Below are 17,869 nucleotides of genomic sequence, written 5' to 3'. Positions count from 1 at the left end.
GCCCAGGAGTTCAAAGTTACAGTGAGTTACGATCACACCATTGCACTCCAGCCTAGGCAACAGAGCGAGACTCTGTCTCAAAAAAAAAAAAAAAAAAAAAAAAAAAAAAATCACATAATCATCACAATAGATACAGGAAAAAAGCATTTTACAGAATTCAATATACTCTCATGAGAAACTCTCAACAAACTAGGAATAGAAGGAAACTACCTCAACATAATAAAGTCCAAATATGAAAAGCCCACAGCTAACATCATATTCCTTTTTCTTAAAGATGAAAAGCTGAAGTTTTTTTCTTTAAGATCAGGAACAAAGCAAGGATGCCTATTTTTACTGCATGTATTCAACATAGTACTGGAAGTCCTAGCCAGAGTAATTAGACAAGAAAAAGAAAGAAAAGGCATCCCAATCAGAAAGGAACAAGTAAAACAGTCTTTATTTGCATATGCCATGATCTTATATGTACAAGAGCATGGTTAAGGGTGGGGAGCAGGAGGTTTATTCCTGTTCCTTTCTTCCCCATCTAGAGCCATCACTCAAAAGTATTAAGTAATCAGAAATTAAAACTTCAAATTTAGCAAATTCTAAGGAAATGACCAAGCTCAGGAGAGCACTTTATTTGTATCTCATTTGTTTATAAGGTAATCTCAAATGTTACCTGGGAATCCTAGAAGTGTTTACTGGAATAGTAACGGATACACAGTTGACCCTTGAACAAGTAAAAGTTAGGGGCACTGGTCCTCCATGCTGCCAAAAATCAGCATGTAACTTTTGACTCCTCTAAAACTTACCTACTAATAGCCTACTGTTGAACAGAAGAAGCCTTACCAGTAAAATAAACAGTTGATTGACAAATATTTTGTATGTTATTTGTATCAGATATTGCATTCTTACAGTAAAGTAAGCTAGAGAAAAGAAAATGTTATTAATGAAATCATAAGGAAGAGAAAATATATTTACTATTCATTATCTTCACGTTGAGTAGGCTGAAAAGAAGGAGTTAGGGGAGAGGTTGCTCTTGCTTTCTCAGGTGTGGCAGAGGTGGAAGAAAATCCACAAATTAATGGACTCACACAGTTCAAATTCATGTTGTTCGAGGATTAACTATATTCATTGCTTCATAGATAGATAGATAGATAGATATACAGATATACACAGAAGTAATTAATGGGAAAAGATAGATTTCCAGCATTTAAGCTCCATGAAGGCGGAAAAAAAGTCTAGTTGGTTCACCATTCAATCACTAACTCATTCATTCAACAACAATTAATCAAGCATTTGTTATGTGCCGAGCACTGTGCTTGGCACTGGGCATTTATTTTGAAGTGGGGTATGTTTCTATTTTTAAAAAGTTCTGGCATTGTGTGGAGGGTGACTTAGAGAAAGCCAAGGGGTAAGCAAAGAGACCAGGTAAAAGCCTACTGTAGTCTAGCCAAGAGATGATGGTGTTGCCCTGAATGAGTGGTGATACACTTACTGCAATGGGGAAAGCTGGGAAAACTGTTATGCGGTTGGCAAATCAAGAGTTCTGTTTTGAACATATTGTGAATTGCCTGAGAGACATCCAAATGAAGACATCACAGAGGCAATCAACATGTACAGTCTGGAGCTCAAAGGAAAGGTCTTAGTACAGAGTAGCTATTCAATACATATTGGCTTGCTTAATTAATTATCGTAAATAAGATATGGGCTCAGTATTTCAGTTGCCCAGAAGAGTGAACATAGACTGAAAACCTAATACTTTTTCATTTCTACATCTATCATTCTTGTAGTCTACTCTCACATCCCTGATTTAGTCGAAGACTAGATAGACTTCTAATTACATTTAAGTGAATTATTTTGTCATTGTGATTTTCTCTGGACAGCCAATTTCACAAGTATTCCATCTAACATCTCATTAGGTCTCTACCTATGTGCTATATTAATTCAGTCCTTACATTTATTTAATTTCAAGTGTATGCCAAGCAACATGCTAGGTGTTAGGTGCATATCTTTGGCTATTTTTAGTATTTTGAGGGACTAGAGCTGAAAAAGAAAACAATGAATAACAATAAGAAAAATGACAGTATGTGAGATTGATTATGGCTTTCCTATTTATTTATTGCTGTATTTTAAGTTTTTATCACTGTGGCCCGAGAAACAATGTCTTAAAATAAGTTTGCCTCTGGACAAACTCTGGAGTGGTATTGGAGGATAAGTGGGATAAAAAAATGCATGAACCTTCTAGCCTTATGTTCAATAAAAAACAGCACGGATGGACCCACAATATAATTATGTAGCTAAAAAGTAAACAACTAATGAAATAAATCTTCCCATGTTTTCATTTCCTGTGAGCTTATTTTTATTAATTACACAAATAATGTAATATTGCATGTTTATTGTAAATTAAAATGCAAAGTGCACAGATTTTTTAAAAAATGAATTCCTCATCATGCTCTTCCCTCTCTCCCACCTGTTTTTCAGAGGTAACCACTATTAACAGTTTGGTGAGTTTCCTTCAAACTGTTTTCTATGCACATATGTATGTCTCTACTTTTTCAACATAAGTTAGATCGTATTATGCTTTTGCTTTCTTCTTAGACATTGAGCATGTCATTTTTTAAAACGCTGCATAATATACCAGGGTACAAATGCACTGTAATTTATTTATTGGTGTATAATTAAGTTGCTTCCAATTTTTATCACAAAAATACTTTGGTGTGTATCCTTATAACATGTATCTTTTATGCGCAAGTGTAAATATGTTTGTAAGATCAATTCCTAAAAACAGAACCCTTTAAGTTAAAGATTATGCATATCAAAATTTTAGTTGATACCTGCCAAATCATAGATCTTTCTACACCACAATCTCTATTATGACAGATCACAGGGGCCACTCAAACCATTAATCAATCAGGTAACTATAGAGTACTGCTTCTCAAAATGTGGTGTCCGGACTAGCCGCATCAATATTACCTGGGAACTTAACAATAAATATAAATGCTCAGGCTCCGTCCCACCTGAACAGAATCTGAACTCTGTAGGTGAGATCCAGCAATCTGTTTTAACACTCTCCAGGTGATTTTTATATACACCAGAGTTTTGGAGCTACTGCTCAATAGTGGGCTTTCTGGCAACTCCAATTTGTGCAAGGAGCTGTGGGAAAGTGCTTCTTAAGAACTTATTCCTGGCTGAATTCGTAGTAATGATCATGGTAAATAATAGCCATCTTATTTGCTAGCTAACTTAAGGGCATTGTCCTCAAGAACTGAGGGAAAAATGGATTCTGTTTCTTCTCCGTGTGAGAGCTTTATCAAGATCTTCATGAGAACCTGCAGGTATGTTCCTCTAAAAGACTCTTCTGTTTGTTGATTTCAGGCCCAGAGTCTTCAGTAAACATGGACCTGTACAGTGGAGCTCAGCAAGTGTGCAGGGCCTTCTCTGCCCTTGTTGATCAAATCACCTTGCCCAATTTGAAGTGAAATGGAGTCCAGGCTCAAAGGCTTCTTGGTGTGATGACAAAATGCAGTTGCACAACTGTATTAAAAGAATTAAGACTTCTACCTTTCTTTTAATAGTTTGGTGTGAACTATGAAGAAAGCAAGTTTTGTTTTTTGATCTCCCTCCCTACTTACGTATCTTAGTTCTGCAGTTCAGAGTAAAGGCTGGGGGTTAGGGGGGCGAGTAGAGGATGAAGAAGGAAGGAGTAAATGGCAGAGTCAGATCTCTGCATGAAGGGCCATTCTTACTGTGAATACCTCCGGAGTAACATTCAAGTGTGTGACCTACATGGATGCATGCAACAGTCTTCCTCAAGTATCATGTAAATTACTGAATCGATGGCCTAATTTTCTATCTTGATGTTTCAGCTAGAGAATAGGCTTAGCAAATAGATACACACACACACACACACACACACAACTGAGTGCATGTAAAACTGGTAACATTTAGACCTAAAACCATAAAAACCCTAGAAGAAAACCTAGGCAATACCATTCAGGACATAGGCATGGGCAAGGACTTCATGTCTAAAACACCAAAAGTAACAGCAACAAAAGCCAAAATTGACAAATGGGATCTAATTAAACTAAAGAGCTTCTGTACAGCAAAAGAAACCACCATCAGAGTGAACAGGCAACCTACACAATGGGAGAAAATTTTTGCAATCTACTCATCTGACAAAGGGCTAATATCCAGAACCTACAAAGAACTCAAACAAATTTGTAAGAAAAAAACAACCCCATCAAAAAGTGGACAAAGGATATGAACAGACACTTCTCAAAAGAAGACATTTATGCAGCCAACAGACACATGATAAAATGCTCATCATCACTCACCATCAGAGAAATGCAAATCAAAACCACAATGAGATACCATCTCACACCAGTTAGAATGACAATCATTAAAAAGTCAGGAAACAACAGGTGCTGGAGAAGATGTGGAGAAATAGGAACACTTTTACACTGTTGGTGGGACTGTAAACTAGTTCAACCATTGTGGAAGACAGTGTGGTGATTCCTCAAGGATCTAGAACTAGAAATATGATTTGTCCCCGTGATCCCATTACTGGGTATATACCCAAAGGATTATAAATCATGCTGCTATAAAGACACATGCACACGTATGATTATTGCAGCACTATTCACAATAGCAAAGACTTGGAACCAACCCAAATGTCCATCAATGACAGACTGGATTAAGAAAATGTGGCACATATATACCATGGAATACTATGCAGCCATAAAAAAGGATGACTTTGTGTCCTTTGTAGGGACATGGATGCAGCTGTCAGCCATCATTCTCAGCAAACTATTGCAAGAACAGAAAACCAAACACCACATGTTCTCACTCGTAGGGGGGAATTGAACAATGAGATCACTTGGACACAGGAAGGGGAACATCACCCACTGGGGCCTGTTGTGGGGTGGGGAGGGGAGGGGGAAAGGATAGCATTAGGAGATATACCTAATGTAAATGATGAGTTAATGGGTGCTGCACACCAACTTGGCAGATGTATATATATGTAACAAACCTACATGTTGTGCACATGCACCCTAGAACATAAAGTATAATAAAAAAAAAAAGCTGGTAACATCTGAATAAATTTGGATTATACCACTATCAGTTTCCTACTTGTAATATTGTACCATAGTTATGCAGATGTTCCCACTGGGGAAACTAGATGAAGATCATATAGATGTCTCTGTATTATTTCTTATAACTGTATATGAATCAAGTATCTCAATATAAAAAATTTAATATATGAATGTTTTTCTCTAAAATCTCCACATCCAACAAGTTTCACCAAAGCATCTGTGTGCCTCCTTTCTCTTATTATGTTGGATTAGGTTATAGATGCTTAACTTACAAAGTAATAGCTAACCTTTTTTGACTGTTAGAGCACTTAGTTTTTAAGAACTTTCTATGTGCTGACTCATTTAATCCTCACAAGAAACCTAGGTAGTAGGTTTCTCATTTTATGAGGAAACTGAGGCACAAAGAGGTTTAGTAACTTGTCCAAAGTTGATTTGGCCACTTCTTGATGAAGCTGTGATTTGAACTCAGCTTCTGAGCCTATACTCTAACTATTACTCTGTACTTCCTTTCAGTAAATATTGTGGTGATTTCAATGTTTTTGTCTACTATCGTGAGATGCAGGCCATGTTACATGCAGAGAGGCTGTGGATTTTTATATGATCTGTAATTCCTGAAACTGTTTACAGAGTGAAATAATGTCCCATTGGATGGGATTAGGACTAGGTTATCCCTGTTCCATCTCATCCTAACAGTTTTTAATCTGCTTTTCAGTCTATCATAAACTTTTGGTTTTAGTTTTGTCACTTAGCAGAGTTACTCTTCTTTTCACTTCATCCCAGCTTGTTCCTTACACTTTTGATAAGCTTCATCAGCAAGCTGTAGTCCCTGGGACAAATTCTGTTCTCTCCCTGTTTTGAACAGGCTATGAGCTAAGTGTGGTTATTACATCTTTTTAAAACATTGAAAAAGTCCAAAGAAAAATATTTTGTGGCACCTGAAAAGTGTATGGATTCCGATTTCAGTGTCCATAAAGAGAGTTTTACCGGAACATAACCATATTCATTCATTTATGTATTGTGATAACTGCTTTTGTTTGCCGAGGCAGAATTGATTAATTACAGTGGAGACTGCATGGCCCGGAAAGCCTATAATATTTACTATCAGACTCTCAGAAAAAGGTTGCCAATCCCTGTCAGAGTACCAAGGTGAGGGAAGAACAAAGGGCAGGCTCTTCTGCAAGTTCATTCTCCGAGTGTAGTGTCTCTTTGATGATTTATAAGAGATAATGAATTTACGTGATAGTTCTGAAGGATATGATGAAAAACATTAGGAAAAGCATCATCAATGCAAAATCACGAGCCCATATGTAGAAAAGGTAGTCAAATGGTGGCAGCTTTTTAATAAAATACTAATTTTCCCAGTGAGCCAAAAGCTGAGGCTGGGCCTTCTCCCCCACCTCTTTCCCCAAGCTCCTTTTTCCTGTTGTCAAGACTCAGCTAATCCTCAAATGAAACTGTGTTTTCTGATAATAATGCTTTAGATGCAATTTCTAGTTTAAGGAGGCCCTAATCATTCAATAAAGACATTTACTGAGGCTTCCTTTGCACCTGAAAAAAGCAAGGGAACTGCTAACATATCTGAAATTCAAACTGGCTGTCAATCCCATATATTGGTTATAATAGAATGATTGGAGAGTTGGGAATAATTAGAGATAAAAATAGCATTGTGTCTCGAACTCACATACATTTGCTAATTGGGCTTCTCTGCTTTAAACCTTGTTCAGGCCTGGTCATTTTATCAGGGAAATAATTATCTATGGGTTCTTCTCCTATAATGCTGTTCCTTTTATTTTGCTTTTCAATGCAAAGTGTAAACACTTATAGAGGTATAATATTTAATCAAGTAACAAATGTGCTTATTGGGAAATAGTTTGTACCTATTTACACTTAAACATTATTAGAGTTTGGATGTCATTTGTGGTAACATTAAATATTGAAATAAAGAGACTCCAATAACATTACCTGGGGTCCAGAGCTTTTATTAATTTTGTTTTCATTAGAGGAATGCTTTATTTGCCAGTTTTTTGTTTTGCTTTACTTTTTGCTTCATTCAGTATTCGAAAATATGCTTTCAAACAAGATTCAGGTTTCATAGATTGTCAGTAGCTAGTAATTAATAAATATCATCCCTTATGTGCCTATGCATAAGCAATCCAGTGGTTAAAGTCTTGGGAGCCATGCAGCGTATTCAAGTTAAATGTATGGCACACTAGTTTATTAACATGTCAAGCATCCCAAACTGAACTATTAAATGGATACAAAGAATCCCCAAGTCATCTCTGGAAGTCATTTAACTCCTTTAGACTGTGGGATAGACTGGCAGTAATGTCACCATTTGAAGAAACATGCTAGCAGCCGAAAATAAATAAAGAAATAAATAATAGAAAGCAGCTTTAAATAAGCATACTGAGAGAATTTGGGTTCATATTTATCTCTGGGCATTCCCACCATTTAAAATAAATAAATAATCAATAGTTAAGGAAAATGTTATATATTTGTATATTTAATTCCAAAGCATGAATTAGCTCCGAGTTCAATTTATTTCCTCTTTATTTCCAGGTTCACTTTTCCAATAACACTAGACCCACTTCTACGCACATGCATGCTTATCAAATCTTCAATCAACTCTTTCTTCTTTAGTAAGGAGGTCCTTAGTTGCTGAGAATATGTACCTGAAAGTAGAAAAGTGGAACTTCATAAGATCACCAAATTAGTTTCAGGTTAATTAAATATCAATAAATTATTTTTAAAAGGCAGGTTTGATGTTTCTGCCACTCCAATATAAAACTTCTCTATAAACTGATTTCAGAGGAATATATGTCAATGTGTGTTTGTGCAAAGTCTTGTGTCCTATGTAGTTTAGGTATATAATCTAAAACAAATACATTACAATAAATACATTTTTGTCAATTAATAGGCATTAAAATATTTGCCTGATTTTAAAAAAGTGAAGTCATTATATGTTTTTAAATATAAATATGAAGAAAAAAATATAAACCACCCATAGTATAACCTCCTAGAGATAACCATAGTTTTGTGTGTGCACACTTTATACTATAACTTATTTAACCACTACTCTATCTTGGGACATTTAGATTATTTCCAGGTTTCCTGTTACTATAAATAATATTGCAATGAATAGCCTTGGATTGCATCATTGGCTGCAGCTCTAAATGTTTCTTCACAGTAGATTTCTAGGTGGGTAATTGCTGAGTATGTGGCTTAGAAAATTTCTTGGAGTGGGTGAAGTAGAAAATCAAGCATTTGAGAGTCTATTTATGTTTCTGAACAATTGTTTTCTCTTGTAGTTAGTGTTTAAAATATAAGCACTATGAGCATTTGCCAGCTAGTGAGACACCAGCTGCAAACACCATCAGATTACAAATCTAAATTTTAATTTTCTGATCACAGAGGAAAACAAACTCACTATTTTTCTAGAACATACAAACTGCCAGGCTCAGGAAAGGGGCTTTTTATGCCTCCCAGTGGCATAGCAAGGTTTGTTGAAGGAGGAGCCACCATTTTTGACACAAAATTTCTTCATTTGCATTGAAGCCTTTACTAACCCACGAGTTACTCTCAATTCTGTTATGTTCTATTTAGGAGTCATCAAAATGCTCCTTCCCTAACTCTCTCTCTCTCTCTCTCTCTCTCACTCACTCACCCTTTCTCTCTTTCTCCCATGACATAACCCATCAAAATTTAGTGGTTAACTAGTTAACTCTGGGTACCTCCTCTTCATACCTTCTCTTGGATACCTCAACCTTCAGCTATTAGCCCATGTCTTTCTAGACTAAATAACAATGATCTTTAGAGGTTTTTCTCATAATGACATCTCTAGCCCTTTTATTTCTGAACCTCGTCTGTTCCCGCTCATCACTGTTACAAACAGCCATGGTGTTCAGGTCATCATCCAGCTCCATCAACTGTCCTTGGGTGAAGCTCTTCCAGGTTCTTCTCACAGTTAAATAAGTGCCTTTCGTATGTTTCTTTTTTATATAATCACAGTACATTGGAACAGAAAAGATGGGACTTTGTGTGTCATCTACTTTCCATACACTTCTTTTTCAGTTGAAAGAACTGAGGGCTAAATTAGTTAGTTAACTTGCTCATGGTTACACAGTTATTTGATATTTTTTGTTTTCATATTTGTTGACTCAGTATTAACAAATATGATATATTAACATGCAAAATTATATAGGAGTTTTATGTTTTTAACAAAGTGTGATTCATAGTAAGATTTATCAAGTGCATTTAAACTATTTGATTTGAAGATATCAAAATAACAAGAACCTTTTTGCATATTACGTAGACACTTATTTTAGTTCTTCTTGTCTTCTGCCCTGATGATGTGATTTCCTTGAGAACTACAGAGACAAGCACTGCTTCACCTTCTCTCCTGTCCCAACCTAACAACATATTATCCCCCAGGGACAAAAGAAAAACATACTGGAGGATCCATGCAGGTACATTCAGAGCCCAGTTGAACCACTAGAGATTTAAGCAAACCTCTTGAGATGAAATCTCAGTGTTCCTGTAACTATTTAACTTTTGGACGTGGTATTTCCTTGACCCAAGACCCTCTTTGACTGTGATTATACAAACCAAATGGAAAGTCTTGTTTCTTGGTCTGCAAACAATTGTTTGTGTCAAACGTTAAAATAACCTCAATAAAGTGAAATGCTCACTCCTACTATTTGGCTACTTGCATACCAACTCCCTAAAGTTTGCAGACCAGCTGAATCACTAACAACTCTGTAGCAAGACGAAGGAAGTGGCTTCCAAATCTGAAGCTGTCTTGGAGAAAAGCTTTATAAAATAAATGTGTGTGTGTGTATATATATATACTTACTGTGTGTGTGTGTATACACACACACACACACACACACACACATATATATAACATTTTGGAGAAAAGCTTTATAAAATAAGTGTATATATATACACTTATTTTTTTGTGTGTATATATATACATACACACACACATATATATGTAACATTTTCATGTTCAGCCAAATACCAATAATATTTTCATTTATGTAGTAGACATTTCTTTGAGTTATTCAAAGTGAGTGCAAGATAGAAAAAATATTGCTGGTGATTTGAGTAAGACAGTTAATGTGATTTTTAAAATATGGAAGAAAAGGCCCTACAGATCATCCTCAGCAGTACAGAATTTAAAAATATACAGTCCTTACTGGTGCTGATGCCTGGGCAGCCTCTGTTCAAAATATTTTTAAAATATGGGTGATCAATATTTAAAAATATTCATTTGGTATTTCTACTTTAGTAGCAAGGCTGCTGAAATAATATTTCCTCTAAAAATGAAATTGGTTTGAGTTACAGTAACACCAAAATAATAAACTTATCTGTCAATAATAGCCGTGAGTTATCTGGGTTTTTTAGATCAGCAAATCATGAGGATTTTTAATTACTAAGGTTAAAACAAACTAGATCTATAAAAGCTCTAAAACACCTTGGGAAATGGTAGCACTAGAACTACCATTGTTAATTGCTATTTTAATATGGAGATTACAGAAATATGTAACAATTCTAACACTAAAATGTACAAATGTAAAAATTAGTTTTGCCCCTGTTTTCTAGTTGTTTATATAATTCTAAAGAGTTATTGCCACTCAAACAGCCCTTGATACAAGGTTTCAATGCTCATTGGTTGAAATGACATCAAAAAAGGATAAAAATAATATGTATAGGGTTCAGGCATCTCTCTGCTTACTCAAAGAAGCTTACTCAACCTCATTCTAATTCTATAAGGGACTTTTTTTTTCTGCGCCCTCAGACGAGACTATTTGAATATAGTATTTACTTCAGTGAAAAACTCTAAATTTGTAGCAAGTTCCAACTTACTAAAAATTAATTACTCAGATTGCTGCAAGTTAATTACTTATTTGAGAGTCATTCAAAAAGCAACATGAAGTGAATCTACATGCCAGCTGACTTTTTTACTCTTTATTTCTTCAACCGAATGCCTCTCAAAGAGCCTCTCTATTTACATGAAAGCAATGTTTATTTTCAGTTTAAGAAGGGCAAGAGTTTATGTGCTGCAAATGTTTCCTAAGCTTATATTCAAGTCTTCTCAATTCCACGGCAAGTAAACACCAGGTTATGACTGCTAGTGTTCAGGCTAATAGTAAAAAATAATGTTGATCTTGGGGGATCTGTTTATACTTTTTTGTTGTATTTTGGGAATCGTGCTTTTTGTCTTTTCTTTCTGACTCTTCCTTGCTGCTGTTCACAGGAAGTATGAGGAAAATGACAATATGTTGATATAAACAGCTACTATGCAGTGCAAAAAGAAGTACTATCTATCTTCCTATCAGTTGTGTGCTCTTGGGGTTCACCTCTTGAGAGGAATATATATGACATTGGATTCCCCTAATGCCATTTCCCTCTTCCTCACAATTCAGCACATTCATACTTTCAAAAGACATGGGAGCTGGGGTTGACCACCTTGTTTACTCCTTGTGTGCTGTGGCTGTGCTGCTGAGATTTTCTCTTCCTCTCCAGCCAATTGCCTCCTTCCTAAGCCGTGGTTCCTAGAGAGCACACAGTCCACATAGATGTCCCAGAAGAGTTGAGCCAGATCCCAAAACAGTGCTCCATGCTTCAAGTTCTCAGATGACTTCAGGTAGATCATAAAATCCCAGAAGCCCGAAACAGTGTTGGAAATGCGAGGCTTCCGCATTTCCAGGAGAAGCACTGAGGAGGATTCCCAGCACTGAGGATCAGCTTGGTTAAGAGCCAGCAGGTCTGTCTGGCTATGGCAGAAGAAAGGAGATACACAGCACATTCCCACAATGAGCAGGGAGCAGGTGAAGCTCAAGGGGTGGTGGATCCCTCCTCTGTTCCCAGGATCAGCCATGGCCCTAAAACTGCACAGGATGGAAATATTTCATATCAGTCCCCGCTTATGCTCCACTCAGTAAACAAAATAAGTATGCCCTTAAGAACCTTAATTCCAGCAAAGGAAACACATCATTGTCGCAAAGTAGGGAAATCTTAGCCAGGCTCCCATATCACAAGCTCCATTCTATCTAAAATGACTCAGTGCCAGGCCAGGGAGTGAGCATAAATCCAAGATAGGCCAAGAAATATTCACTCCTAAGATGTGTTCCTTTACAAGATGAATAAATTAATCTGCTAATCTGTTTTTCCCTAGTACAGAAGAATGTAATCTAAAAGAATACTAAGTGAACATTTAAAATTTTGCTGCATGGCTTTAACTATTCCATAATATCTTAGTGAAGCCTGGCTCTCCTAATCTAGGACTTACATATAATTAAGAATTTAAATATATTTAATCTTTAGATGCATTCCTGTTCACAGTGACTTTTAATTTTTTAAAAAATACATTAGAATTGTCAAATGTTATAGTGAAATTAACACAAGACAATGTGCTAAAAGTATGGATGAATATATGTGGAAACAAAGAGACATATATTCAACCAATTAGAGTAGAATCAATAAGCATTTTACAAATACCTAAAATGTTCTGCAATTCTGATATAACCTTCATAAAGATAATGTTTTATAATTTCTCTATTATTGCTATGAATCCCAAGGATTTTTTTAAAAATGTGACTCTCGTTCAACTTTTCTGGCTTCCAATGTCTTGCCATAAAATTGGGGCATCCACAGACCACTTTGAAATTTTTCTTTTGCTACCACTTCAGACAAGTGCAATGATAAATGATGCTCTTAAAATAATAGTAATCTAAAAGTTCACGTTTTGCCAGAAAAAGTGTATCCATTCCCTCACAGACTATACAAAATGTATATCACGTTTAAACAGCTCTAACATAAAGAAAAAATAAGAAGGGCACATGCTGCTTACTTTCAGATTTGTACTATATTTCCAAACCTTTAGACATTAGTATCATGAAAGCAAGCAAAATACAGCTTATGGGAATACTCTTATATTGGAACATTTAATGATAACACCATAAGATGGATAGTCTGTCTCTTCTGAACAGCAGTAGGACATGTTTAGGTACTGTTCAATAAATATTTCAGAAAGTGTCTTTGAACATGCATGTTCCTATATTGAAGAAGCATGTTAGAGATACAAGAGTATTCAAAAAACTATTTCCTCTTTCTTTCACATCATATATGCATTATCTCTACTTGAAATCATATTTGTTGTGTCCCTTTCCAAACTAAAACATCGAGGTACCTTGAAGGGTGGTTTTCCTAAAGGACAAGTCTAAGTTTTCAGAGGGCAGGACTCTGTCCAACGTACTGAAGTTGGCGTTATCCAGGACTCCCTGTCTGCTGGCGCCACGGCGCTCAAATTGGCTCCTTTAGGTCCCCTTCTAAATTTTAGGAGAGGCTTCCCAGACCCTGAAAAGATGTTTCTCTGAGTTCCTTGAACCTGGAGTCCTCCGTGCACCCCACTACGAGCCCCGCGCTGAGTCTCGGCCCCGCACTTGATTCCACAGCCTCACCCTCCGCAGGGCGGAGCTGCCTGGGACCCGCTCTGTCCTTTGGGCCCCACTCACCTCCTGACTCGGCGGCTCTACTCCCAGATGGCACAAGGGCTTCCCTCCGCACTCACCCGCCTGGCCCCTTCCGGGTTTCCTCGAACGCGTGGAGAGAGTTCCCTCGAGTGCGTGGAGAGAAAACGCTCAGGCTGCTCCCGAGCGAGTGGCTGTCCCCAGCTTCCGCGTCCTGGAGGCTACCGTGCCTCTACTTAAGCAGTGGGAGTGCTCGGCGCCTCTCCAAGTCTACGTCAAAGCTCCTGGAAACTGCCGCCACCTCTCGCCTCCAAGTCCATCTCCCGCACCCTCCTCTTCTCTCCCTCCCCGGAGAATTTCGGTTCAGGAAAGCAGCAGGCTTGGCCACACACTCTCTCATCGGCCCTGACCCGCACCCACTCTGCACCTGGCGGAGTTGAGCCTCGGTGCGGCTGGGCTTCCCGCTCCCACCTCGTGGGGGCGTGCCGCTGCGGCGGGAACTGCAAAGTTAGGGCCCAGCTCCGCGCGGGTCCGGGGAACAGAGGGGTTCCCGCTCACCGCATGGGCCTCGTCTCAAAATAAAGGGGTGTGAGGGAACACTGTGGACTCTTGGGGTCGGAGGAGCGACGTGAGCACCCTCTCGACACTCAGCAAGGGCTCAGAGGAAATAAGGCGCCTTCTCGATATATTCCGGGCGTGAATTTCTCCTGCCTGCCTGTAGCCCTGGGCTGAAAGGAGAAAAACACCCCCGAGGGCAGAGATGAGGATAGGGACTTGGCGCTGCTGGAAGCTCCCCCTGACTGGGGCCAGGACACCCGGTTGTTTGCAGACCCTGGCCTGGGTCACTCAGGAGACTGGGTTGCTGCTGGCATCGCTTTGGTCAGCCCCTCAACCCCCCAACAACCCCGTTCCAGATTTCACAGCAGGGTCCCTGATTCCCAAGAAAAAAAGCGCCTGGGATTCCCTTTGATTCTCACCTCACAGCTAGTTACTATCCTAGTCCCAGATTAGAGCCCTGTCACTGCTCCAGTGCTCCTCTGAACATAAGTGCCCACCTTAACTGAAACACACCCAGTCAAGGGGCCTGAGGCAAAAGTCTTCCCTTTGCAAGTGTTTCCAGGTTTTGGCCCTCCCCTGAAAATTCCTTCAGCCCCTGAAAACCACTTGTAGTCTCCATTAACTGAAGGCTTTTGTGCCAGCTCAATAGTATCCATGGTTACCTTCGGAGGGGCACAAGGCTTTATAGTAAGATTTGCTGAAGCCACAGAGAAGCAGCCCCCTCCCCAAGGTACTATGAAATAGGAGGTCTGAAGAGGAGTTCTGGGAGGCTCTGAGCTATTGCTCCTGCTCGGAAATGATGGAGTGTACTTCAGTTTCTCCACGTGTGAGCCGGGTATCTAATGCCTGCTTCTATTCACCCTATAGGGCTGTGGAATAAGACCAGGGTGAAGTCTTGGACTTGCTTCCTGAATTTCAAGGAGCTTATGCCTTTGGAGAAAACATACTTCAGGACATCATCCAGGAGAAGTTCACCAACCTAACGAGACAGGGCAACATTTAAATTCAGGAAATCCAGACAACCCCAGTAAGACACTCCATGACAAGATCAACCCCAAGACACATAATCATCAGATTGACAGAGAAAGCATTTGGAAGTGACTCATGAACGTCTGGAAAAAGGAATTGTACCGGTATCCTAAGGACAAAGGGTTGGGGGTGCAATTTCAGGGGTAGAAGACAGTACAAGCAAAGGCAGGGAGAAAGTGCTCACCGCAGTTCATGCTTCTAGGGAGCGAAGTCAAAGAAAGGACTGTAGAGAGGGAAGGTTGGACAGAACAGAGGTAAAGATGTGTCCCCTGCTTTGGGACATGTCAATAGTTACATTATTGTTGAAAACATTAATATATAAATATGCAGTGCTTACTTTATTTTCAAGTGCCTATGTGTTAGGCACTATTTTACATGCTGTGTATACAGAAGGAACAAAACAAAGTCCTTGGACGCATGTAGCTTACATGCTAGTTGAGTGTGGAGTGGCAGTGAAAAAAAATTTATTGATATTTTAATTTTAATTTTTAATTTTTTTAATTTTTTAATTTTTTTTAGACAGAGTCTTGCACTGTTGCCCAGGCTGGAGTGCAGCGGCGCGATATCGGCTCACTGCAAGCTCCGCCTCCTGGGTTCACGCCATTCTCCTGCCTCAGCCTCATGAGTAGCTAGGACTACAGGCGCCCGCCACCACACCCGGCTAATTTTTTGTACTTTTTTCAGAGACGGGGTTTCACCGTGTTAGCCAGGATGGTCTCGATCTCCTGACCTCGTGATCCGCCCGCCTCGGCCTCCCAAAGTGCTGGGATTACAGGCATGAGCTACCGCGCCGTTAAAATTATATCTATACACATATATACATATACATGTATACACGTGCACACACATATATATAAAATGATTTATGGCTTCTAGTTTCTATGTTGAATGGTGAGTTTACAGCTATCTATCAAAAACAAACACACAACTAGCTAATTAAATAAACAAGTAGTGCCATGCATGAGTCAATAAAGTTTATCTGTCATTCTGAAGCCAAAGAAAAAATATACGAGTAATGTCAGATGTGATAAGAAAAACAAAGGGTCAGCCAGGCGCAGTGGTTCATGCCTGTAATCCCAGCAGTTTGGGAGGCCGAGACAGGTGGATGACCTGAGGTTGGGAGTTCAAGACCAACCTGGCCAACACGGTAAAACCCCGTCTCTACTAAAAAAAAAAAATACAAATACATATACAAAAATTAGCTTAGTGTGGTGGCACGCACTTGTAGTCCCAGCAACTCAGGAGGCTAAGGCACGAGAATTGCTTGAACCCAGTAGGTGGAGATTACAGTGAGCCCAGATCATGCCACTGCACTCCAGCCTGGATTACAAAGCGAGTCTCTGTGGGGGGGAAAAAAAAGGGGGGGGTCATCAACAAAAAGTAAAGCAGGGAAAAGGATGATGGAGAAGAGCTATTTTATATAGAATACTAAGAGAAGCCCTTCCTGATAAGAAGATATTTGAGCAAAGACCCAAAAAAAGTGAGAGGGTGAGTCATGCATAGTAAAAGAATGCTTCAGGCTGGGGTTGGGGAAACCTAGTCTGATGGCTTTGGAACAAGTGCGGTGTGAGAAGGATATTTTTGAGGCATAGTTGCAGGACTTGAAGTCAGAGAAGTGACCAAAAATCCATGTTGGTTGCTCAGTAGAGAACAGACCAGAGGGGAGCAAGGGATGAGGCAGGGAGCTCAGTTAGGAGCTTGCAATCAAGGTGGGTAAGATGGTGGAATAGATAAGGGTGGCAGCAGTGGAGAGGGTGAAAGTGGTCAGATTCTGAATATATTTTGATGGTAGAAGGGACAAGACTTGTCAATGAACTGGATATAAGGTCCAACAGAGAGAGAGAGAAGTTGAAGATGACACCAAGTTTTGGGGACTAAGTAATTGGAAATTTGAATTTCCATCAGCTGGAAGGAGAAATGGTTTGAGGAATAGGTTTAGGAAAGGGAAATAAGATTCTGGTTTTACACATGTTGAGTGTGAGATGACTGACATCCAAATGGTAATTCCTAGTAGGTAGGGAAGAAGGGGGAACTTAAAATAAATATGTGGGATACAGTGCTCATGAAAGAGGTCCAGATTTGGGATTTCGTCAACATGTAGGCAATATTTTGAACCATCAGAGAAAAGTGTAGAAAGTGGCTACAACAGTAGCTTTGGGATAGAACCTGGAAAATGTCAGTATTGGAGTGATTAAGAAAGTGATAGGAGGAATCAGGAGAGTGTGCTGCTTTGGAAGCCAGTAAGGTAGAGCATAAAGAATAAATCAACCATATCACACAAACTCAGCAAAGGGGGTTAATAAAATGAAGACGAAAAATTCCATTGGATCTAAAAAATAGCAGGTCACTGAGAAACTTGTTAAGGGCAATTTCAACTAAATGTTAAGGGAGAAGAAGTTGTGGTGGGCTGAAGCAGATATGGAAGGTGAGAAAATGAAGACAGTGCCTGTGGAGCACTCTCCATGAAGTTCAAATAAGAGGGAGAAAGACTGTAGTGGAAGGTTAGGAGTTGGGCCTTGGCCATATTTACAGGCTGAGGGAGAGAAACTCATAGAGAGAGAGGGGTTGCAGATTAGGAGAGAAGGATGACTAGTAACCTCAGAGGAAACAATAAGCAACAGAGGTAAGAAGATAAGGAGGAACCAGCCTATAACACAAGGGCAGAACACTTGCCCTCGAAAACAGAGGGAGAAAGGGAGGCTCCCTGTTGATGTGGATATGTCTGCAGGTAGT

At 39.1% G+C, this 17,869-nt stretch overlaps 2 protein-coding genes across 2 annotated transcripts in view; one reads left to right on the top strand and one right to left on the bottom strand.

Moving 5' to 3' along the window:
- Positions 1–3,994, top strand: part of DYTN (dystrotelin) — a 68,216-nt gene extending 64,222 nt beyond the window's left edge. The window contains exon 12 of the mRNA XM_031651707.1: positions 3,358–3,994. Coding sequence (XP_031507567.1) covers positions 3,358–3,461 — 104 coding nt within the window. The 3' untranslated portion in view covers positions 3,462–3,994. The remainder of the gene's footprint in view (positions 1–3,357) is intronic.
- Positions 3,995–7,552: 3,558 nt separating this feature from the next.
- FAM237A (family with sequence similarity 237 member A) lies at positions 7,553–12,559 on the bottom strand. The gene is made up of 2 exons (XM_021923908.1): positions 11,547–12,559; positions 7,553–7,747 (listed from the first exon to the last, which is right to left on the bottom strand). Exons 1-2 carry the CDS (start codon positions 11,956–11,958, stop codon positions 7,614–7,616), a joined length of 546 nt encoding a protein of 181 aa, XP_021779600.1. The 5' UTR covers positions 11,959–12,559; the 3' UTR covers positions 7,553–7,613.
- Positions 12,560–17,869: the final 5,310 nt, after the last annotated feature.

Source organism: Papio anubis, chromosome 10, assembly GCF_008728515.1.
Source record: "Papio anubis isolate 15944 chromosome 10, Panubis1.0, whole genome shotgun sequence".
In the NCBI taxonomy this organism is placed as follows: Eukaryota; Metazoa; Chordata; class Mammalia; order Primates; family Cercopithecidae; genus Papio; species Papio anubis.
Note: the sequence above shows the minus strand (reverse complement) of the source record. Positions and strands in the feature narration are given on the sequence as shown.